The sequence below is a fragment of the Mustela nivalis genome (assembly GCF_964662115.1).
Source record: "Mustela nivalis genome assembly, chromosome: 15".
Lineage (NCBI taxonomy): Eukaryota > Metazoa > Chordata > Mammalia > Carnivora > Mustelidae > Mustela > Mustela nivalis.
Window position 1 is genome coordinate 36,887,190 of NC_139034.1, and position 26,310 is coordinate 36,913,499.

The following is a 26,310-nucleotide window of genomic DNA, read 5'->3' on the forward strand; positions in this document are numbered from 1 at the left end:
TCGAGTTCTGTCCATTCTGCCTCACAGACATCGACTCTTCTTTCACACATCTGTCGCCCTAGCCCAGCCTACCATTGCCTGTCCCCTGGACTATGGCAGTGCTTTGCTAGTATAGCTCCCACTCTGATCTGCCCTTCACTCTGCAGCCAACTGATACTTGTGGAACTAAAATCTGACTAAGTCTCTCTTTTTTGCTTAAATTGGCTTCCTACTGCTCTTAGGTATAGTCTTCAATATGGCTAATGGTGTTCTGCAGGATCTGGCCTCTGCCCACCTTTCTAGGCCTGAGGCTTGGCTCCCTCCCTCCTTTGTCTCACTCAGTGGTAGCTTGAGCCACTGTGAACTTCCTTCAGTTTCTTATCTCTGCCCTGGTCCTTGGTGCATGCTCTTCTCTACACAGAGCACTCCCAGTCTCCTTCTCCACCCACTTCCCCTAACTCCTAAGGGGTCTTCCCTTGTTCCTAGCCAAGTTAGGTTCCCCTACTTTTACACCCTTCTGTCTCCCTGTCATCACACCATCACAACATCACAGGTCCTGTTACTCTGTTTATATACATACAGAGTGATTGTCTTTTCAAATTACCTATGTGATCCTCAAGGGCAGGGACCATAGTTCTCTTGCTTATCTCTGTATCTTCAGTTCCTCGAACAGTGTCTGCTACATAGTAGATATTCAGCATGTGTTTATGGAGAATGGACATTTTCTATTTAGAAGCTTCTGATAATGTTTGGACATTTTCTATTTATCTATCTATAGATAGATAAATATAGATAGATATCATTATCTTCTGATAATATTCCCCAGTTGAATTATCAGATTTAATAAACTTTCCGAAGGTGTTTGGTCCTAATTTTTCCTTTTATTTAAACTTATAAAAAATACATATTCTTTATATATTTAGTCCCTTAAACTTACAATTTAAAGTGTTGATTTTTTTTATTTTTTAAATGGGCCAATTGAATGGCTTACTGATTGAATGCGCAGGTTTGTATGTTAGCTGGCTAGAGGTGCAGTAGGAACCCTCTCCCCGCTCGCTGTGACTGTGGGCGAATTGCTTATCTTACAAGGCTGGGTTCCCTGCTATCTAACCTGGACATAAAAATAGCACACACTCAGCTAAGAGCCATGTGACTCTGAGGACTGAGGAGAGCTATGCAGGATGAGGGTGAGGTGGAGCAGTGGTTTGCTTCTACTTCATGATAAATGGAAAAGGGGAAGTGTGCTTTGAAATTACTCTAGAGCGCTGTACAGATGTTGACGGGAAATCCGGTGTGCTACCGCTAGTCTATTTCCGGTCCCAAAGAAGAGAACAAGGCAGCAGGACAAAGCGCTAGGCAGTGGGGCGGAGTGAAGAGCAGCTGCCACTCTGCAGGTCCATGCCTGGACCCCAGCGCCTGGTGAGGATAGAAGATCCCACTGATTTTGAGGCTTGCCTCAGGTTGGCTCTGCAGCCAGCGGGTAGAGCTGGCAGGTTGAGGATTCTCAGGAGGAGCAAGGCTGGAGGCATGGGGCCCCACAAAAGCCTCTCAGTCGCTGCTGGCACAGACTGCACCTTTCATCAGCAGATCATGTGTCTTGCCTTCTTTTGTCCTTGTTCTGTCACCTCAGCTTTGGAGAAAGAAAAATTGACAGAGGGAGTTTGTATTCAGTATAACTTGGGCTACATTTAACTGGCTTTTTCATATCAGAAGGGTCTTTTGTTCATTCTTTAGAAACCTCTGAGACCATCAGTGTCATGTAATAGTACCAGTGTTGAAGGAACTCGCAGATTTACTAAGTAAATTCTGCTCATGTGTTCATTGAATTATCTCGTGGACAAGACTAACTCTTTTAGGCTGTCCTCCTGCCTTTTGATGTCCTCCATTGTCTAAGCCCACTGTGTTTACAACCTGTCTCAGCCCTCCCCTCAAACTCCTGTCCTCAGATACATTTAACACTGTTTTCCAAAATGGGTCTTCTTATCAGTGTCATATCCCAGCCATTGACCTTTACCAGCACTCTCTCTTCTTTCCTCATCTTTGCCTTTTGAAATCCTTCCAACCCCAGAGTGGTGATGTGCTCTCATTGACTGAATTCCTTATTTTATAAATTTGCAACTGTCAGTGAAGGAAACAAATAAGTTAGATAGAATCTAGGGAGGGCCTACTGAAGAGAGTAAATAGTTAAGTGGTCCATTCAACTGGATAGGTTTATATACCGACAGGATCAGAAAAGCACAAAGTTGGGAATCCAGAGACCTACCTTCTCATCTAGGCTCTTCAACTCTCTAGGTGATATTAGCTACATTGTTATTACTCTTCAGTGGGCTTTTTCTTTTTTCTTCTCCCTCTCTCTCTTTTTTCCCTTATCTGTAAAATGATGGGATTGGAATTGGTATTTTGTAAGGTGCCTCTGGCTATAATATCCTATAATATGCTTCTTTAATAAAGTTTTCCTGAACACAGGCCTGAAGCTTTGGCCCCATTCCCTGAGCTGTGATAGCAGCCCACTTACTGATTTCTTTTGACTTGCCTTAGACTTATGGATCTATCTGCCATCTCTACTACACAGAGAGAGAACCCCTTGAGAAAAGCTTTAGTTATTTTTGAGTAGCATGCAGTAGACATTCAACAAATGTTTGCTGAATAAATCAGAGCCTGTTCATCTTATAGATGAAATTTGGTACCTTTCACCCACCTCTTTCTGTTACCCTACCCCTAAGCCATTTCTCTACTCTGTTTCTGAGTTTGACTTTTTTTTTCCCCCCCAATTCCACATATAAATGATACCACATACTGTTTGCCTTTCTCTCTCTGGCTTATTTCACTTTGCATGATGCCCTCCAGGTTCATTAAAGTTAGACTCTTGACTGCTTCCATTTCATACGTACAAAGCAGTGTGAAGCCGCCTGCAGTATTTGTTGGCAAATGCAGAGCAAGAACCCCACAGAGATGTGTTTTGCTGAGGATGGAATGGAGTTTCGCATTCTCTTTGCCTGCGCTTGCCTCAGAGTTCTGATCATCTAGATTTCTTTTTCAGTAGTGTGTGCTTTTGCAGCCATAGTAACTCAGGCCATAGTAACTCATCAGCAGCTTTGAAAATGCCTTGCTTTGTTTATTAGTGACATTTCAGCACCTCCCAATAATCTGTGCACCTTCTCATCTGCCCCCTTATTTCTATCTTGTGAAAGAAAATAACAAATACAGAAAAAAGGCAGAGAAGTAGAATGAGGACTGCTGAATCTGATGGGGCGATGTCACTGGTGTTTTCACTCAAATGCAAAGTGACAAGTGAGAAAATGCCTACTTTAATCATATGACTTGCTTTGCTTGATTTTTATTTTGTTTTAGATTTCATTTACTTATGTGAAAGAGAGAGAGAATATATAAGCAGCAAGAGGGGCAGAAGGAGTAGGAGAAGCTGACTTTCCACTGAGCAGGGAGCTCATGCGGGGCTCCATCCCAAGACCCTGGGATATGACCTGGGTAGCCCTTTAACCGACTGAGCCACCCAGGCACCCCCACATGATTTATTTTGAACCTGCATAAATTTTTAGCAGTTGATCAGGCTCCTTTCTTTCTCTTTCTAGAACATTAGAAATGAGTGATGACTACTCAAATATACTCAAATATATATATATATATATATATATAATTTCAGAAGTATACTTTGGGGATGGAAAGTATAGATTTGCCAATTCAGTATTTGCAGAGAAGCCAGTAGCGGGCTGGTATAATTCCACAATAAAGTGTGATGAATGTTCTTAATACAAACTTCCTATAGACACATACAGTCTACCTAGCCTTCTGTTTGCAAATTAGAAACTGGCTGAAGTCCAGGAAAGAAACATTTTCATAGTTGAAGTTATACCTTTAGAGATGTCTCCAAAGATCGCTCTGTTACCAGGAGCAGCTTTTGCTATGAGCAAATTCAAGAGCAAGTGGTGATCTTGAAGTGTCTCAAGGTTTATCATCTTCAAAAGCCTAATCACACCTTTTCTTTCCATATAATACTATCTTTTCGAAGAAACCTGATATTAGACAAGGTTTTATAACTGTTGGGAAGCTGAAAACAGTTCCATAAACATTACTTAAATTGCAAAATGAAGTAGCCCACATCTTGTTTTGGTGAAGTAAATTGATTTTTTTGTTTATTCTTTCAATTTTCTGTGTCAGATTTTATGGCACAGTGCGGCAACTTTCTAGTAGGAGAAGTGGAATTGCTCCCTGTCAGCCAGAAGGAATAGGTGCCAGAAGTTACACATGGCCCCTTAGGACTAATGCTGCATACTGTAGCATGACTTATGTGTGCTGCTACATGCATTATTTTCCATGACTATAATTATAACATTGCATGTGCCTTTTTTTTTTTTAATTATAGCTTGAGTTTCTATTTATTTTATCTTTACTGAGGTAGAAAAAGAGAAATGCTTATTTATTTTTGACTCAGTGATGCTTCTTCTGTCCCAACTCTTTTCTTCCCATATTTTCTTTTCTTTTGATTTATAGAAGGGTTGTATTCTGTTTGTTACACAAAATATTGCTTGTGAATGTTTGGGGTTATAGAATCAACCTACAGGTGAATACTTTTTGATGTTGTTTAAAAACTCCCTAAGAATAAACTTACAATTTTATGTAAGAACGCTTGACTTTTGAGAGACAGTTGCATTTTATCAGATATTTGAAGTAAGAACTCTTCCAGCAATATAGTATTCCAAAAATGCTCAGGTATCCCCTTACATAAGACTTATTTTTCTAATATGTGATATTTTAGGGGATAAAAATCTATATATAATGTTAGATAAAATTACAAAGCAATTCATCAAATTTTAATTTGTATTAATGAGACATAATAATTCACAATGACTTCTAAATGAATATAATCTAGAAATTTGCCAGATTTGTTTCGTTTCTTCCTGTCTTCCTTCCTTCCTTCCTTTTTTTGTTTTGTTTTGTTTTGGTTTTGGTTTTGTTTCTTTCTTCATTTTTGAGCCAGCCCTTTGTATCATTTTACCCATGATAGCGGTCTGGTGAAATTTTCACTCTTAGGTTCTCCTTGGATTCCACAGTTCGTATTTGCTCTTAACAAAATTCTATTGCGTTCTGTGTTCATTATCAAATGAAAACTCAGCTCTGGCTCACTTTCACGTAGGATATCTTCTCTGTCTCTGACTTTGATGTGCTTCATGTTTTTACAGTGCTGATTCTTTAGATATTCTTTTCAATTCCATCATTAGAAAGTAACTTTTAATTTTATTTTCCTGTTTAAAGTTATAAGTGGCTCCTCCTTGCCTATCAGATAAAATCTTTTTCATAGGCAGACACACAAAACAAACTGTGACCTGGCTCCAAACTCCTTTTATAATTTTAGTTCTTCCAAATTTGAGTTTTTTACCCACCCAGAGTAAACGAGGCCTTTTTGTCTCCCCTCCCCCCTGCCATTTTTCATATTGTTTGCTTCATACAGAGCTTCCCCTTGTCTTTGCCAAGGAAAATCCTGCCAGTTTTCAAAAGCTCAGATGTTTCTTCCTCAGTGAAGGCTTTCTTAAGTCTTCCTCAAATAGAAATAATCTTGATTTTTCCTGAAATTTTATAGTATTTGTCACTCTTTTAAAGTTTTTGTGATATATATTTGATTTCATGTACAATTGAGTTAGAAGTTTCTTATGAGTAAGGGCTAAAAATGGTAATATTTGTACATTTTATAATTTCCAATTTCCTTTTTTTAAAAATCTCATTTAGTTCTACAGCAGCCTTTTGGGGTAAATATTTTTATGTTGCACATTTTATAAATTAGCCTTCTAAAACTCAGAAAGGTTAAAATATTTGCTCGAAATCGTTTTTCAGAGTCCATAGTCTCTCATGGTTCACCTCCCCTTCCAATTTCCCCCAACTCCCTTCTCCTCTCTAACTCCCCATGTCCTCCATGCTATTTGTTATGCTCCACATCTGAGGGTTTTGAAGGGGTGGGGGGTGGGAGGTTGGGGTACTAGGTGGTGGGTATTATAAAGGGCACGAATTGCATGGAGCACTGGGTGTGGTGAAAAATAATGAATACTGTTATGCTGAAAATAAAAAATAAATTAAAAAAAAATATATACAATAAACTTTGCCAATAATCAAAAAAAAAAAAAAAAAAAAAAAAAAAAAAAAAAAAAAAATATTTGCTCGAAATCTTATTAGCTAGTTAATGGCAGAGGTAGGGCTCCCAAGCTCAAACTTATTTTTCACCGTAGCACACTAATGCTTCCACTAGTAACAGTAATAACAACAGCAACAACAGTAATACTATGTAATTGCTAACTTTGGTTGAGTGCTTATAGTAAGCCAAGATACAGGGCATTTTTTTAACTTTCTACAAAAAGTAGAGTATATAAAACCCCTTTGTACTAGTTATGTATCCTCAAAAGTTAACAGATTTTATCCAACTTGTTTTATCTATTCCCCTGACACTTTTTAATGTTGTCTTTTCATACATTATTCTTTTATATAATGCATTTTTCTCACAGATATCTCAATATTTATTTCTAATATGCCCACAACTCATTATTACACCTAGCAAATTGATAATAATTCCTGAATATACTCTGATACCCTATTTTCAGTTTTCTTCCGTTATCTCCAAAGTGTCATTTTTACAGTTTGTTTATTCCAATCAGCATTTAAACAAAGGCTGGTAATTGTATTTAGCTGCAAAAGAAAATATATAATCTCTTTGAAAAAGGAAAGCTACACCCTCCTGTTCTCTTTATCCTGAGAGGTGCTAACAAATGTTCATGAACATAAACATTTTATTCAGAATTATACCAATATTGATAAACTTCTGAGGAAATATTGTGTAGAGTATATTTTGTGAAGCCAATTTAAGTTCCTGATTAATTTGTACAATGATGTCAAGCTGTATCCATTTTTTTCCAGACTAGAAATAACTGCTTTCTTTTCTGATATTAATAGCCTTTGACTTTAAGATATTTATACACAATGAAATCAGTAAACATATTTAGTGCCAACTAAGTAGAACTCTATGCACATTGTTACTGTATAACTCCATATAATTCTTTGCATCGCATTCCACCTGTTAGTCATAGGCTTACTGTGACCATGGACTTAGTTTTTCTTCTGGTAAAGTCATGTTTATTGAATTATTTAATATTGAGATACTGTGAATATTCTATTGCCAAAATGAAAGAATGTGAGAATTTTGCTAATTAATCATTTGAACCGAGCCCTGGCAGGTTACTACCGTGCAGCATCAGAAATACACCATGTTGCCATGCCAGCATAATTGTCTAGTGTCTTGGAAGGGACTGAACACTTTGTCCTGAAATCTTCTTGCCTGTAGTACCCAGCTGGTTAGTGGCAGCAGGGAATTTGATAACAAAGTATGTTGTGCTTCTAGTAGCCCCAGCAGCCTGGGAGTCCCAAGCCCACGAAATACTTGGGTTTATCAAATACAGTGACATTCAGTTTTATTTTATGTTATATTGTGTTGTGTCCCTTCTCCAACCCTTTGCTTAGTGAAGTTGCTTGAATTGCAATCTGGAACTTTTTTATTATTCTACCACCTTCTCTCTAACATTTAGTCTGTCGATCCAGTGTTTCGTAGTGAATTTTTTGCCTGCACTTACTCTGAATCTGTATTTTTTTCTTGCACATACATTGATTCTTTTTCCCCCACAGTGTTTGTCATGCTCCTTTGGTCAGACCTAATGACCAACTAACTACCTAAGAGTATATACCTTAGCCATTTAGAGCAACATAGTATTTCAAAGAGAAATTGCAGGGATGTGGCTTGTGTTATTCCCATTTGAAAAAGAGGTTATGACTTTGACAGAGAGCTTTATAAGGCAATGTATTTGTGAGCCACGCAAACTTGTAGTGTAGTAGAAATGTATGTCTTCTCGTCTGACTTCTGGGTACTGTTCCTTGGCTCTGTGACAGGGAAGACATTTGTGCAAATGTGTACAATCATTCACATCAGTTTTATTCAGTTTTAATAAATTTTTTTTAATACCTAAGTAATGTATGTTCACTGAGAGAATTTGAAAAATAGACTTCCAGAGATTCATAGAGCAGTAATTTCACATTTTATTATGGGATTACAGAATATTAGAATAAAAATAGTGTTTAGAGATCAGCTTGTCTAGGTCCTCTATATTCAAATGAGCAAATTTAGGCTTAGATGGTGGTAAAGACCTTCATCTGGGGACAGATGAAGCAGAGAGCGTAATTCAAGGCTCTTAACTGCTAGTATATTAAGGTTTTCAGGTGGAAGCAAGGAATTAGAAAGTTCAACATTTGATGGACATTTTAAGGTTTAAAAAAAGCAGCTGTAATTTATTTCTCCTGGTTTTACTGTAATACTAGTCTCTTTAGTTTGTTATTTTTTACTGCTGTTGGTAGTTGTTAATGATAATCATATAGTAGCTTTCTAAAAAAGGATATTAGGACACTGCAGAAATCATCTATACATATTATATAGACTGATCTGACTCCACGAATGTTATTAAAGAATTAGGGTGAACTGGAAGGAATGCCCTAAGTTCAAATACAGTGACATTCAGTTTTTATTTTATGTTATATTGTGTTGTGTCCCTTCTCCAACCCTTTGCTTAGTGAAGTTGCTTGAATTGCAATCTGGAACTTTTTTACCATTCTACCACCTTCTCTCTAACATTTAGTCTGTCGATCCAGTTTCCCCACGAAACACGTGAGGGAAGTGAACACTAGCAGTGGTAAACACTCGCTTGGAGTCTGTTTTAGAAATTACTGCAGAAGGAAAGATCCAACTTGACTTTCTCACTGCTCTCCCTCTTGAACCTTGGATTTCATACAGGGAGCTCCTGTATGAACTCATGTTCTAGGCTATTATAACCTTGGAGTAACTGAAATTGACTCTGTGACATCAAGATCTAAACTCTCATGCACATCAGTTCAGGAAGGCAGCCTCCTGACATTCTCTTTTGCAGTATGGCAAAACAGAAAACAGCCCAGTCCATTCAGTCAGAATGGATGCGCCTTCAAATCTCACCATGTGCAGGATTCTTAACTACTTAGAATTAAGTTTGCGTCTTTCCAAAACAGGTACTTTACCTTCGACTCACATGGGCTGGCGTGAGGATTCAAGTGATTAAGTACTGAAGGGGTGTGTATGTGCACAGCAGAGGGCTCCATAAACGTTAGCTTCCTCCTCTTTGTTTGCACAAAGGGAGCAGAAGCTTCCTGGAACAGCTTTCTACCTCCTTTAACAGGAGCACATTGCATGACTTCCCTTTCCTTTCTTACTTTCTTTTCTCAAATTTTAGTAGTTACTCCCTGCAGGTTATACGTGAGGCGCCCGTGGGGGGCACATGGACTGGGGGCTGATCCTGGCCTCATGGAGCCAGTTCTCTTGCCCAGGCACCTGACGTATTACTAGAGTACAGTGTGCTGAATACTGTCAGACAGTGGTTTAGGAACCCAAAGGAGAAAACCATTCTGGTGCTCAGAGCAGAAGGGGAGAAGTGAATGGGAGAGTCGGGCACTTCTGGGAAGGGAGACATTTTATCAGAACGCTAAGGAGTGAGTGGATGAAGATGGCTGGGTGGCGGAAGGATGGGCTGTTCTAGTCAGAAAAAGCAGCATAAGCAAAGATGTGGAAGCACAAAAGTTCTGGAGGCTGATTAGGAACTGATTAGGGACATGCTTGAGTGGGGGGGTGCCTGGGTGCTCAGTCTGTAGAGCGTGTGCCTTCAGCTCAGGTCAGAATCCTGGGATTGAGCCCCATATGGGGCTCGCTGTTCAGCAGAGAGTTTGCTTCTCCTTCTCCCTCTGCCCCTCCTCCTGCTCATGCTCACTCTCTCAAATAAATAATATCTTTAAAAATAAAAAAAAGTGCGTGCTTGAATGTGTTTACAGAGGGCTGACATAGAAGCTTGCTAGTTTACCTGCTAACGCAGGGATCCTTCAGCATTTAATTCCGGACATTTACTCTTACCCCAAATCTCATCCCTAGACTCATCTTCTCTTGCCTGCTCTCCATTCCTCTTTAGGTCTTTTCCCTTGCTCTACTTCTTTCTCCTCCTCCTCCTTGATGAGATACAGATGGTGTTTTCCAAGTTCTGATGGTCTTCTTGTCCAGGAAGACAAGTCTACTACAGCCTTTTCCTTTAAAAGATTTCACTGCTAATCTCTCTGAGGAAACAGGATAACTAAAATAATAAACCTGAGGAATTTGAAAGAATCCCAGAATCTTGCAAAGTTCTTAAAGTCATGGCCCCTGGTATTTTCTCTCACAGAAACTGGAAGCTTGTTTACTTCCTATCCTCAGTTTGATTCCTATCTGTGGGACATAATATAGTCCCTACTTGTCTTAATTCTATAGTTAAAGGGACATCAGATTCCTACCTCTTCGAAGGCCATTCTCTCTAGTAGATTGTCAGAAAGAACACAGTGAGAACAGTAATGTAAAAGGCCATTCTCATGAGACAGTTTGTATTTTTAAAGATTTTAAAGATTTTATTTATTTGTCAGAGAGAGAGAGAGCACAAGCAGGGGGAACAGCAGGCAGAGAGAGAAGCAGGCTCCCTGCTCAGCAAGGAGCCTGATGTGGGACTCGATCCCAGGACCCTGAGATCATGACTTGAGTTGAAGGCAGCTTAACCAACTGAGCCACGCAGGTGTCCCGAGACAATGTGTATTATTTTGAATCTCTCATTGACAGCTTCCTTTTCTCTGTTTAAATTTTCACTCACTAAGTATTATCCTCAGTAAGAGTTAATAATGATGTAAAAACTGTTTATTTCATGCTAATTTCTATGAAAGAACACACATTTTTACATACAGAATAATGACAGGTAAAGAGAAATATTCACAGGAACAAAATGAATATGGTAGCAGATTTGTTTTGGCAGTTGCACACTGGGTAATGTTTTGTTTTTTTCCATTTCCCAGTGAGGAAAATGAGTATGTATAACTTTTATGATGGAAAAATAAGATATTATTTATGTATTTATTCAATTACAGTAATCCTGGGATTTCCTGTTCTAGGCGAAAACTACGATTAGAAAGAACAAATTGAGCTAAGCAAGGTCAGGCCTGGTTACTACTTGGATGGGAGAAAGAGCAAATCGCTATAATTGTTCCTATTTGCTCAGAATATTTACAGAAATCCCTTCTGAGGTTATGCTTTTAGCATTTCTTCGAAGGAGCTATCAGAGCTTTTAAATGAAGTCAGGAATGACCTGATGAGATCTCTGTTTTAGAAAAATAACTAAACAACTTGTGGGCTGGCCTGTTGTGAGTCCGGAAGAGGGACACTAAGTAGGATCTTTTCTGAGAGTTGGAGCAAGAAGATGGGTTGCCCTTGAGTAGGGACAGTGCATTGGAGAGGAAGGAGCAAATATGGGAAGCAGGCACTTCAAAGTAAACAAAGCCAAAATTAAACTGTCTTTTTTAAAACTAGACTTCCCTCCCCCACCCAGCAAATGTACTTCTCCTGCCCTGTTTCATTTGTCAGTAAATAGCCGCGCCCCCCCCCCCACCCGCCCGGTTGCCCAAGATAGAAACTTTGACTTCTGTCTCATCTCCACATCCAGTCCATCACTAAATCCTATTCTTTTCCCTAAATATCTCTTAAATCCCTCCATTTCTTCTGCTCCTTAGTTGAAGCTACCATCATCTCCTATTGGTTGAAGGAGTTTCCAAACTGCTTTTTTGTGCTTTCATTCTTCCAGATCATGATACCAAAGTGATTTTCCAAAAATCAGCATTTGATCCGATGACTCCTGTACTGCAGTGGCTTCTCAGTACTTTTAGGAAACAGTCCTGGGTCTTTTAAGTGGCTTCCAAGGCTAGACCCTACCTGCCATTTTTGTTTTGTTTCTTACCACTCTCTTCTCTCGTTCCTGGCTTAACCTTTGACTTCTCTCAGACCTGTCCATTGCTCCAGCTCACAGTTACCTTCAAGTCTTCACATATACTGTTCTCTCCTGGAACACTCCTCCTTCTCCTCCTCCCCTTTACCCCTTTAAGTCCTTGATGTCACCCAGTAGACATCACGGTGGGTGGTGGGCCTTCCTGAGCCCTTTGCTAAATGAAATCTTCAGGCATCTTGGGTGTCCCATATCGTAACATTTGCTATGGGTATTTATCTATCATAGTTGCTTGCTTGTCTGTGTTTCCTACTAGATTGTAAGCTGTGAGTGTGGCCATGGGTTGTTGCTGTTCTGTTTACCTTCATATCTTGCTCAGCTAGTACAGCACCTATAAATTATGTGTTAAAATAGTTGATGAATTTGGAAAGGGAGGGAGAGAAGATAGGAAGGAGAGAAAGGAGTGAGAAGTAAGAATAAAAACATTTTGCAGGTAGAGACCACACAGGTTCAAGTGACATTTTTAATAGGGTCATGGGAAAAAACAGAGTAGTCAAAAGCATTCCAAGATTCATTTACTGAGCATCTGGGTACATGGCAATACGCTTGTTTACTGGGATTAAAAAGCAAAAGGAATAGGTTTCGGTGGCAACATAATGAGTCCAGTATGAACATCTGCAGAAGTTCAATCGGCAGTTTGGGACAGGGGATCTCAGCTGGAGCTTAGGAAAGAAGTGTGAGCCATGTGTGATGACTCCAGTCATGGGAGCGAGTGAGAGTGCCCAGAGAGAGTATATGGAGCAAGAAGACAGCTGAGGTTGACATTCCAAAGACCCTAATATAAAGAAAACAGCAGAAGAGCTCCCTAGTGGCAGCTGGGGACATCATGTCACATCCTACATTATGGTCCTTGTAAGGCCCTATAACAGTGTGTTGCTCAAGAGCATTCTGAAAAAGCCTGGCTGGTTCAGTAACTTTGGAGGCGGGAAGGGAGCAGGAACTCCTGAGAGTAGCTTTTCATGATTTGTTTCTTTCAGGAAATCCTCTATATTTCTGAAATTACAGTGCATTTATGATACTTGCTTTTCTTTGGAGTCATTGAAGTTAACAGACATGATATATTAACAAACACATTTTACTCATCTGAATGTATCTACTTAAAATTTTATGTTTGTTGTAGCACGCCATTTAAAGCTTATAGAGCTTTGTAGTAGAAATGTGAAAATATTTTCCTTCTCTTTGTTTCCATGTTAGGCTTATAACTATTTTGGGAGATATCCAGTTAGATATCAAAAAGATTGCTAGAGGGTGAAATGATCCATTGTTCTTACTTTTATGTGTTCGCCAGTCTGACAGTCATCTCTGGTAACTGACTCTTTTGTAGGTGAAATGTATAAATTGGATCATTTACAAACCTTGTTCAGTTTTTACAGGTATATAACTCGTCACAGTTTCCAGTATTCATTATCTTTTTAAACTTGGTCATAAGTATTTATCTTACTGAGATTTATTCCTTTTTCTGGTACTTTCCAAATTCTCTGTTTTCATTCAATCATTGGACACATATTTATTGAGTACATTTTTTTGTGTCAGATTCTGTGCGGGGCTCTGGGAATAGAGCAGTAAATAGGCCTGGCCTCTGCCTGCATGGCACTTTCAGTTCACAGAACAGTGGATAAGAGACACTTTAAACAAGTTGTCGCATATATAAATCTATTTGCGCTTAAAAAGGAAAATTACAGGTAAGTATGGGAGATGAGGAAGGACCTGACTTACATGAGAAGGTAGTAAAGTTTGCTTTTGTGAGGAAGGGAATTAAGATAATGAATGAGAATAGCTAGGATGGTTAGTGAGAGAAAAGCTCCCTAAGGAGAAGGGTGTGCTTGTGCAAAGTCCCTGAGGTAGGAAGAGCTTGGATTCTTTTAAGAACTGGAGGAAGTTGAGTGTGACTAGAACAGTATTTGGGAGGAAAAGGGTGACACAGGAGGGCTGGAGGGATGGGTAGAGCATAGGAATTTGCAGGCCACAGGAAGGATTTTCAGAATTATTCTAAATGCAATGAGAAGCTATCAGATGGGGTTGAGCTTATCTAACTCTTGATCTAAGACATGATCTAATTTATCCATTAAGAAGATTATTCCAGGGGCGCCTGGGTGGCTCAGTGGGTTAAGGCCTCTGCCTTCGGTTCAGGTCATGATCCCAGGGTCCTGGGATCAAGCCCCACATAGGGCTCTCTGCTCAGCGGGGAGCCTGCTTCCCTTCCTCTCTTTCTGCCTGCCTCTCTGCCTACTTGTGATCTCCCTCTGTCAAATAAATAAATAAAATCTTAAAAAAAAAAAAAAAAGAAGAAGATTATCCCAGCAGCAGTTTGGAAAATACATTGAAAATAACATGAATGAATGTAGGGAGCTCAGTTCTAAGACCATTGCAGGTATGTATTCTTGCTGCACAAAGGATGGTCTGCAGACCAGCAGCATTGGTGCCAACTGGGAAATGTCTTAGAAATACATTGTCTCTGACCCCACCCCAGACCTACTGAATCAGTCTGCATTTTAACAAGATCACAAAGCTGACTCATTTGCTAATCAAAGGTTGAAAAGTGCTGTTCTAGACAAGATATGACATTCCTTTGGTTTAAAACGATTCCAGAGAAATTTGGCAGACTTAAGGTATATTTTGGAGGCAGAAATGAGAGGAATTGGTTACACATTGAGAGGTGGAATGAGAAGTACTGAGGACGACAGGGGTTGCTGTCATAAACAGCTATAGAGAGGGAGATATTATTAATTCATCTGACCAATAGCTGAGTGCCTACTCTGTGCCAGCGCTATTCTAGACACTAGCAATACGATAGTGAACGAAACAAGCCTCTCGAGGAGCTAACGTTTACAGTTGAGGAAGAGGATAACACAAGTAAATACGTTGTTAGAATTGTAAATGATAATAAGTGCTTTGGAAAAAGATAACGTTAGCTCTTAATTTTCCTGTGGGAGAAAAGTCTTCCTCCCCTAGTCTTTCCCATCTTTTTGGTCAAGGAACGATCTAGAATTAATCTCTGGTGGTTCTTCTCCTTTATCCTTCTGTATACAGTCCATCAACCAGTTTTGTCACCTTTACTTGCAAAACACCTGGAATCCGTCCTTCTTCATTTATACCCCCCTAATCTAAGCCATCCCCATCTCTCACCTGGACTCTTACAGTAGTGTTCCAACTGGCTTCCCAGTTTCCTTCCTTCCTCCTTTATAATTCACTCTCCATACCTAACCAAAGTGATTTTTTAATAATCTATATTAGTTCATGTCACTTCTCTGCTAAAAATGCCCCTCCCCCCATCTCATAGAATAAAATGCCACTTCTTCACCTTGGCTTGTAAAACTTAGTTGATTAGACTCTACTTACTTTAAAAAAAAAAAAAAGAAGAAGAAAGTAGGGTGTAGGGGCAGAGGGAGAGAGGGAATCTCCAACAGACTTCCTGCTGAGTGCAGAGCCTGACACAGAGCCCCATCTCACCACCCTAAGATCATGACCTGAGCCAAAAAAGAGTAGGATGCTTAACCAGCTGAGCCACCCAGGTGCTCCACAGCCCTACTAACTTTTAGTTATCTTGTGTATTCTTTTCTTGCCCACAACACTTGAACACACTGGCTGTTCCTTAGATATCCTGAGCTTATTTCCACTTTAGGGGATTAGCTGTAGCCACTCTTCTCCTGGAATGCCCTGTCTGTAATCATCCTAGAACTGGCTCCTTGTCATTTAGATCTTAGCTTTCAGTTACCTAAGGAAAAGTCTTCACTTCTAAATCAATATTAATGACCACCCAGTTGGTATTGCCTCACCCTATCTTAATTGTATATAGAGAATATAACTATTTGATCATTGTCTCATTTATTTATTTAGTTGTCTAATTATATCTTGCTGCCTTTCTACCTACTTTTCTAATCTACCTTCCAGTTTGTCTCCACGCTCTTGAAATGGAAGCTTCATAGGAGCAGAAACTGCTCCATAGGAGCAGTGCCTTATTCACTGCTTTCTCTCCTGACACATACCAGCACTCAATAAATGTTTGTTTTTATGTTGAATAAATAAACAGCCCGTCTCCTGGAGCCAGTTTCTCCTTTTGTCAGTCAGTATATTTTGCATATTATTGTCATATTGACCTTCTTTAACCATTGATTTCATTGTGTTTCTCTCTGAATTGAGGATGTACAATGGATCTTAATTGCTTGCTACTGTCTATGTGTGCTACATACCTCTGTCTTATTTATTAAGTAGTTGGTAATCAGTCCAGTCCCCTTAACCTCTCTTACATCTATCATCTTATGATATATTTAGTCAAAGAGAAGAGAAGAGAGAAAGATTCTAAGACTGTGAGAACCTGTATCATAGGGGGCTTCTAGCTGGCTCAGTTGGTAGAGCATGTGACTCTTAATCTCAAGGTTGTGAGTTCCATTGGGTATGGAACCTACTTAAAAAAAAAAGAAAGGGGGAAAAAAGAACCTGTATCATATAAATTAACAATTATTTATCTACCCTGGTGGCTTGTCTTCTGTGCTCCACATGTGTATATGTGTCTTGCCTCCCTTTGAGAATTGTGAAGGACAAATTCTAATAATTTCTTTGAGAATTTGTTTATCTTAGAGGAACCGTCACAGTTCTAGGACTTTGATGATGCTCAATAAGTATTCATTTGGTTCATTTGAATTTCTATCCTTAGTGCTTATTAGAATGGCTTTCTTTATAAGATATTTGAGGATATAGCAGAAATACCAATTTTAATGCCTGTTTCTTTCTATTGGGCTTCTTCTGTCCTCACTGCTTAGCACCATGCCTTTCCCTAATCTGTCTATTTCTTTAGGATGGATTCCTGCAAGTGGGGAAAGAGAAAATTCAAGATCTAGTTTATCTGAATAAATTTCAGACTGAAAGAAATATAATCCATTATGTTGGGACTAAAAGCATGAGCATCAGAGCTGGACAGACCCGGATTTGAATCCTGGTTCCCCTGTGATTAGCTGTATGACCATGAACATGTTGTTTAGCTTTTCTGAGTCTTGGGATCTTGATTTGTGAGGTTGGAGTAATCATACTACCTACCTCACGGAACTGTTATGATGATTAAATGAAAGAACACATGCAAATACTTAGGATAGAGTCTGGCACAGTATAAGAAATTAATAAGTTATTTATTGCTAGAACATATAATATATGGAATTTAGCTTTTTAACCACTTCTACTCTCCTCATGCAACCCACTTGTTAACAGAGTCCCCCTCTACTTGAAAACTTGAAAATGGGGAACTGGCATGGGAGCAGTTTCCATTTTTAATAGTCTGTCTTCCACAAAAAGACAGCAACTTTCAGCATCAATAAGTGGTAAGGAAATGAGGACATTCCTGGCAAGAGTAGGTATGGTTGAGACTTATTAATTAATTATATTAATAAACACTGGTTATAATTTAGGTTTCTACTGTTTTGAAGGACTGGAAAGTAGGATAGAAAGAGAAGAAAGGAGTGTTTGATTAAAACAGAAGTATAGTATTATATTTATCTGCCTATAACTGAAAACCATACTTCCAAAGAACTGATAACAAAATTCATTATTTTTATACTTCCTTTATTCCTTTTGATGCCTTTCTTCAAATCTGAAGTGGTTAATATTGTAATGTCTAAACATAAGTGTAAAATTATGAAACAGAGAAAAACAAGCTGTAGAAGGGTAAAAATAATTATGAAGTTCCTTTTAAATAAGAATAGCATGTTTAGTGTATTTGATGTAAACAAAGCTAGTGTATTTAGAAGTAAATTTGTAAGAAAATCTTTGTGTAAGAGAAGTTGTATTTGTTTGCTATATGTAAACATGTATGTGTATATATATATGTATATGTGCATATTTTCATTAATAATGAGCGGAAACAGTGCAAACTTTGATAAAGTAGGTTTTGGCAAAAGATCTTCTGACTTGTTTTACCTCCACAAAAGTCTCTTTTTACTTAATGTTCTCTTTGTAATTACAGGGTGTCGGAAAAAATAAGATTGTTGACAGATTCCTTCACCTGCTCAACAGACCCCGAGAATACATCCAGCTGCACAGGTAAGAGTAGAAGACCCAAACCTCTTGAGATCTAGTTTAATAGTTTATTTTTCTCCCAGCACAATTTAAAAATACTTTCTTAAAAGCGCATTTTATAAACCAGTTTCATTTCTGTTCCTCCTGTCCTTATCTCTCTTTTCCTTAAAAGGCAATTAAACATTGCAAAATTTGTTTTTTTTAGTGACTAATGCTTTATAAACATGAATTAATAGATATTTTGTGGACAGAGAGTGTTGAACATTACATTCTAGGAGCAGATTTCGTCAACATAAAGGCTCTTAAATTAGAATAAAAATATGTAGAGACTAAACCCTTCGCTAAAAGGAAGCTAAAATAGCTCACAAGGAGAAACAATAAACTATATGATCTCAGATATGAGGTAAGGAATCAAAAATGTAGAAGAAATAAGTTATTAGTATCCTTGCCTTCCTTATAAACACTTTCTGGATCATTTAGTTTTGTGTGGTCAGAATGCTGGTTCAGGGACACCTTTTAATCAGATAGATATTCTTGACATGAACTGTTTTTAGCTTTCTCAGGTAACCTGCTCTAAATCTTTCTAAAATAAAAATAAGTAGCAGATCACCAAAAGAGAGAGAGAAAGAAAGAGAGAGAGAGAAAGATGGGGAGAAAGAGAAAGAAATAGAGAAATCAAAGAATATACCAAGTAGTAACCACTTAAAACTAGATTGAATTATTTTAATTCCAGGAGATAAAAAATATTGTGTAGTGTAAAAAAACATTGGGTTGATTTGCAAGAATTAATTTCTCATTTGGGTCCTTTGATTGAATAATGATTCATTCTTAGAAGAAAAATGTAGGAGAAAAGAAGACAGAACTAATGCAGCATAGGAAAAAGAGAAGAGAACTAATATAAAGCTATGAAGTGGTCAAAAGCTCCCTCTTGGGATTTACACCTCTGGCTGTAACAGAGTAAGTGGTATCTGATTAGTCCTACCATAATAAAGGGTTATAAAACAAGACTCACAAATAGTAGGAGGTTTACAACTACAGGGATCTGTGAGCTAAACAACTGTCAGAGCTCCAGGTGGTTCGGAGCTTTCATTAAACACTCCTGGTATTCAGAAGATACTCTATAAAGCATGTGCATTAGAAGTAGAACCAATCTGCCCCTAGAGTAAAAGCTACTCTATGCCCATCCTTAATAAGTTAAAACATAAGCCGTGAGAAATTAAGAACCCTTGCTATTTAGTAGTATTTTAGAAGTTTTTCTCAAACAGAATGACTTTAAAAACAGATGTTAGAGGGGACAGATGTTAGAGGGGAAGTGTCTTTAAAAGATCAATCTTATTCAAAAGTGTGTTAACTTCTTAGCCAAACATACTTAACATTAAATGAAGGAAGACTACAAAATCCATTCAACAACACATAGCATTCAAAATGTCAAGCATTCAATAGAAAATTACTAGACATACAAAGAAGCAAGAATATTGGTCAATAGAAATAAACCCAAAAGTGGTGGAATTAGCAGATAGAGACTACAAAACAGTTGCCATAAATATATTTAGGCATTTAAAGAGGGAAAATGAACATAATAAGGGAATAATTAGGAATTCTCAACCCTAAAAAACAGTTTCACATATAAGCAATTGGAGTCTCAAAAGAAAGGAGAAAGAATAGGGCAGACCAATACTTGAAGATATAATGGTGAAAATTTCCCAAATTTGTCTGAAAGTATAAAATCACCAACCCAGGAAACTCAGTGACTCTCAAGCAAGATAAATACAAAATCACAAAAAAATACATTATACTCAAATCATTGTTAAATTGAAAGGTAAAATAGGGGCACCTGGATGGCTCAGTGGGTTAAAGCCTCTGCCTTCGGCTCAGGCCATGATCCCAGGGTCCTGGGATCGAGCCCCAAATCAGGCTCTCTGCTCAGCAGGGAGCCTGCTTCCCCCACTTCCCCCTCTCTCTCTACCTGCCTCTCTGCATACTTGTGATCTCTGTCTGCCAAATAAATAAATAAAATCTTTAGAAATAATAATAATAAATTAAAAGGTAAAATCTTTAAAACTGTCAGAGAAAAAAAAGACAAATTACATATAGGGGAAAATAATAAAAACAACTGCTGATTTTTCATGTGAAATAAATACCACAATTCAATGAAATGATTGTTTTGAAAGTGCCAAAAGAAGAAAAAAAGTGAATGTAGAATAATGTATTTGGCCAAAAATTCTTTAAAAATAAAGACAATTTCAGAAAAACAAAAGCTGAGAATATTCTTTCAGCAACAGACCTGCATTATTTATAGTTCAGCGCTTTCCATGAACATAGATACAAAAACCTTTAATGAATATTAACAAAACAAAGTCAAGAATATATAAAAAGGATAATACATCATAACCAAGTGATTTTTATCCCAGGAATTTAAGGTTGACTTAATATTTGAAATTAAATAATGTAGTTCATTTAATTTACAACATAAGGGGAAAACCATATGATTGTCTCAATCATTGCAAAAAAAAACACTTGAGAAGATTTAATACCCATTCATAATAAAACATGGCAGCAAATTAAAAATAGGATACTTCTTCACTTGAAAAGAGGCCTTTTAAAAAAAATTGTTTGTTTGTTTGTTTGTTTATGTGAGAGAGAAAAAACAGAAGCAGAGGGAGCAGGAGAGGGAGAAGCAGGCTCCCTGCTGAACAGGGTGCCCAATGAGGGGCTCAGTCTCAGGACTCTGAGATCATGACCTGTGCTAATGACAGGTGCTTAACCAGCTGTGCTACCCAAGTGCCCCTTGTTAAGAGGCATTTATGAAAAGCCTGCAGCTAACTTATATTTAATCGTGAAAATCTAAATGCTTTCTTTCTGTGATGGGGAAAAGGCTAGGATATTCACTATTCAGCATTATGCTGGAGGCTCTAGCCAGTGCAATAAGACAAGAAAAAACCAAAACCGAAATAATGTTTGTTTTTTTTTAAGATTTTATTTATTTATTTGATAGCGATCACAAGTAGGCAGAGAGGCAGGCAGAGAGAGAAGAGGAAGCAGGCTCCCCACTGAGTGGAAAGCCTGATGCAGGGCTTGATCCCAGCACCCTGAGACCATGACCTGAGCCGAGACTTTAACCCACTGAGCCATCCAGGTACCTCTGAAATACATGTTTAAATGGAAGAAGTAAAATTGTCTTTGTTTAAAGATGACATGATTGTATATGTAGAAAATCCTAGGAAATCAATGGGGAAAAAAACCCATCAGAATAAGTGAATTAAGAAAGATCACAGGATACAAGGTCAATGTACATCAGCAGTTGTATATTTATATAATAGCAGTGGGCAGTGGAAAAATAGGTTTTTTTGTTTTTGTTTTTTTAGTTTTTAGTTAAAGAGGGCATGTGATATGACAAGCACTGGATGTGTTATTTAACTAATGAATCATTGAATATTATATCAAAAACTAATAATGTAGTATACATTGGCTAAATGAATTTGAATAAAAAAATTTTTAATATTATTTATAATAGCATAAAAACATGAAATACTTAGGAATAAATTTAACAAAATATATGTGAATTTTAATTTGCTATTGTAAATTAACATGGCAAGGCCAACCCAACTCTATAACTTGTATAGGTCACCTACATAATTTCAGAAAATTTCCAGCCTATTTCCACAACTTCTCATGATATTCTTTATATGAATGAATGATGCCTTAAGAATTTCAACTCCCTTTTTTTCTTTTTTTAGGAATTTACTATGTCAGACTATAGGACTAGGTGTTTTAAGTGATACCAAAAGAGATAAGAAACATAATTTCTATCTTTAAGAAGCTACAATACTATTCTTAACTTAAAATTATTTCAATATTTTATGTTCCCCTGAATCTGAAAAGCTGACTATTTTTACCCTTTACCTTTAAGCTTTAAAACCAGTTTTTCGACCTTATAGACCAAGTTTGAGGAAAATAATGAAAGAATCACGAAGTTTGACTCATTTGTTATTTCTTACCCGAGTAACTTTTTTTTTTTTTAAGATTTTTATTTATTTATTGACACAGAGAGAGATCACTAGTAAGCAGAGAGGCAGGCAGAGAGAGAGAGAGGGAGAAGCAGGCTCCCTGCCGAGTAGAGAGCCTGATGTGGGGCTCGATCCCAGGACCCTGGGATCATGACCTGAGCCGAAGGCAGAGGCTTTAACCCACTGAGCCACCCAGGTGCCCCTCACCTGAGTAACTTCTGTTGATCACATCACAGTTCTAGTTTGTGAGCCACAAGGCACATGGAAAGAGCCATTTTTTTACATTTTAAGTATGATACAGTGAGCATTTCAGTTGTTCGTTCTTAGGAGAATTTGAGTTATTTTATTTTGGTTGCATGTGTTTAGTTTACCATACAGTGGTACCGTTAAAAATACATAATTACTTTTAATTAAAAACTTTTAATTAGTATGTATTCTGATGCCACTTAAGCATGTAATGTTAACTTAGAGCAAAAACAAATGAATTTAAATTTTAGATTTTATGAGATATTAAGGACATTGGGGAGGGTATGTGCTTTGGTGAGTGCTGTGAAGTGTGTAAACCTGGTGATTCACAGACCTGTACCCCTGGGGATAAAAATATATGTTTATAAAAAATAAAAAATAAATAAATAAAAATTAAAAAAAAAAAACGAAAAAAAAAATTTTAAATTTTAAAATAGTCAAGCCAAAATCCAACTTCTCTTAAAGATGACATCAGAGGTTGAAATTAGCTCACACATTTATGCCCCAGAAAGAAAGTAGTCACTTTAGGTGAGAGTCCCTTTCTATGATGGGGCAGTTTTTCCATTTGTTGTATATATTGAACACCAAAATATTTTTAAAGAAAGATGTATTAGGCTGAATTGCATCAGTCAATTCTGATTGTAAATTATGGAGCACAATCAGAAAAAAAGGAGGCAAAGAAATAAAACAGATACTTATTCCTGGGTGTATGTCACCGTCACACTGATTGTAAACAGGCCTTTTGCTTATAATTCATCATCTTTAATAGTTATAAGAAGTTTTGATGTCTTATTTTTCTAGGAATTGTTTTTCTCTAATTGTTGGTTTAAACTTGTTTATAATATCATATATTTTACTGTCCTTAGGCTCAGTAATGATATCTTCATTTTTATTCCTGGTATTGATTATTTGTCTTCTTTTTCTTTTATTCTTGATCAGTTTTGCCAAGAGGTTATCAACATTATTGCTGTGTTCAAGCAACCACCTTTTGGCTTTTGTATGTTTCTTTTCTATTCAATAATTTCTGATTTTATCTTATTATACCCTTTCTTTTATTTTCTTTGGGTTTAATGTGCTTTTCTTTTTTAAGCTTTTTTATTAAATGTTTATATAATTGATTTTCACTTTTTAATTTATGTATCTGGAACTGTGTTTCTTGGGGTTTCCCTTTGGGTCTCAGTTCTTTCATCTCTGATTAAGAAAGGTAGACAAGGTCATTTCTAGTATCTTTTAGCTCTATATTTTAATATCTTTAGACAAGAAGAAGATGGTATTCAAGGTGCTTTAATAGTTTAGAAGATTAGAGATACCACACCGTACTTTCTGCCTACAGTGTCTTTTATACTAGCCTTTTGTTGTAAGGTAACAAATGATCCGTAAATAGTAAAAAATTATGGGCTGCTTATTTATGTTCTGTGGTAATTTTGACATTGCCTACACAACTATACAGATATGTTATCTATGAAAAAACTTTCTAAATTCAAAGTATAATAAGCTTCAGAGCCTAATATTTGTATTATTTTTGTTTATAGCACCCATTGCTACATATATGATTGATGATTTATTACAAATAAAATATCTACTCATTTTAACACAGACACAGGTATCTCTGGCAATATTTGATATTTAATATATTATATAAAGTTGGAAATAAAAACTCTGTTTCTATTTAAAATACAAAATATTAAAGGATTTTCATTAATTAAATTTGATTTCAATATGGGGAATTTTTCATTTGCCATAAAATTTAAGGTCATAAAATTCCTTTAGGAAAAACATATTTTAAAGGACCTAAAAACAGTAGTCCAGAAAAATGTTCTGGACTTCTCTGATCTATGGGTGACCTACTTAACATCTTTACTTTATTTTAGATTCCTTTTCATGGATTTGTGATGTCACCATCTAAATAATCAGTCACATTCAGTTTAGTTTATAGATGTCATTCCAACAAAATTAGTTCTGGGCCACTCAGCACATTCTCTTGATAAGTAAAACCATCACCAGACATACATGAATAAAACATACAACCATAAGTATTACCATCTTATATTTGAATGATCAGTCTCATAAAAATGAGCAAGCTGGGCAACTTAATTCATTCTTTAATTAAAATCAAGATATTGTCCTGTATATGATTTAATTTAAAAGATTAATGGATATGATTACTTTTATGGTATGTATTACAATCAGAAGAGACTCCATATCTCATATTTGTGAAGTATGTCTTTTAATTTGTTTTTCCACAATGTTATGTTACTTTGACAAATAAGAGGACACTTGATATGTCACCTTCTGTAGCTGTATTTCCTCTAAAAGTATAATTCTATATTAAGAACTATCATAAGGCTTTGAAATACTTAATTTACCAGGGTTCTTTTTCATTTGCTCCCCTTCATATATGAAGATGACAGCACAGATCAATCATTAGCATTCCCATATGCTCTTGGTTGATTATTTTTCTGATAGTGATGCCCGTTGTGAATATAGTGTTCCCAGGTTCCCAGTACAGTTCAGACTTTTTCTTTAGTGGGATTTACTTCATGTCTGCTCAGCTTATTCCAGACTGGACCATTCTGTGCCCTACTCACAAGTTTTGAGCTTGTATCCATACCTGTCTTTATTCCTCCATCTAAAATTTACTCTGTTTCTCTTCTAATCTTTCAAGATTTGGTTCATTTCTACCTCTACATGGAACTTTTCTGATTTGTTATTATGAATGTAACTTTTCCATCCTCTGAAACTGCACAGAACTAAATTTGTACCATTGTGAAAGAAAGAATAAGAGTTTTCAAGATCAGGTCCTATCTGTGCCATTAACTTTTTCATAACTTTGAACTTCTTGAGTCCTAATTTCCTTACTTATCAAATTGAAATAATAATATCTGCCAGGCTGCTTGTAAAAATTAAATGAGATACTGTGTGGAAAGGACCAATCAGTGTCTGACATAATTTGGGCACTTAAGTATTTAGGCAAACTAATAAACATTAGTTTCTTGCCACATAACCCACTTTCTTTTCTCACTCGGATTTGCATTATATTTAATTTCTCCATCTCATTTGCATCCCCTCCACTTTCCCCAGCCATGCCTCCCCATCTAAATAGGACACTTTTTGAGGTCAAGAGTCTGGTTTATTCACAATGTATTAATTCATTTATCTAATTTGTACTTACTGAATTCTTGTTTGTCAGTGGCTTTTAAGGCACTGATGTATAGATGATGATATCGATCTTGACCTAGAGGAGCTTGCTTGCTTGTCAGTGGGTGAGACTGCAACATTACAGTACGATGCTGGATCTGAGCTAGGAAAGAAGCATGTGCAGCTTCTGTGGGAACGTTGGGGAGAGGTGCCCAGCTCTGAGTATACGCGTGTGATATAGTGAAGGTGTCTGAAGAAGGTGGTACTCAGATGGAGTGTTAAGGGATCAGCAGGAGTTTTCCAAGTACAGAAAAGAGAACAGAGCATTATGGTTATTGAAAACGTACGATCTAAAAACCAGGACATGAGAGGCAGCTTGGTATAACGTGGGCTGTATGTGCATAGAGGCAAGGGTTGTTGCCAAGAGGAAGATGCGGGCACAGCATAATTCAACATACAAGACTGTCCTCAGGCTGAAGAAAACTGAATGTGACAGTCTAAATTTAGAAATTCACAAAGTCCCAGAGGGAAAATGGATGTATTGACAGAAAATAGAAAAACTAAGAGCTTTTCTAAGTCTCACAGAAAAAAAACTAGTATTGAGCCATCAGGACATTCTTAGCACTGATAAGAGCATTAGAGGACTGGAGACACGCCACATGTCAGCTGCTCTGCAAAACCTCTGAAATACTCCTGGCTCATCTTACCCACTCTGAACTTGAAAAGCTATTATAGAACCAATTTTATCAGTCATTGGACAGTAGTTTTCCCACTAAGAATGTCTTCTACTGCCTCTTTTTCACTAAAGGAATTAAGCCAGTCCCTCTAACCTTTCCACATAGATGTTCAGGTTTGTAATAATTTTTTACTCCTTTCTGGATAATCTTCAAATCCATTTAAATTTCCGTATTATTTTTGTTTCTTTAACAAACATGTACACAGCGGCTGCTCTGAACTGGGCACTGTTCTAAGCTGCTTTCAAATTGTAACTCATTGTTGCTACTATTCTCTGAGATCAGTAT

The 26,310-nt window shown here is 37.2% G+C and overlaps 1 protein-coding gene across 1 annotated transcript in view; it reads left to right on the forward strand.

Moving 5' to 3' along the window:
- The window catches only part of VWA8 (von Willebrand factor A domain containing 8), a 322,462-nt gene that overhangs the window by 140,801 nt on the left and 155,351 nt on the right, over positions 1 to 26,310 (forward strand). The window contains exon 21 of the mRNA XM_082701350.1: positions 17,845 to 17,921. Coding sequence (XP_082557476.1) covers positions 17,845 to 17,921 — 77 coding nt within the window. The remainder of the gene's footprint in view (positions 1 to 17,844; positions 17,922 to 26,310) is intronic.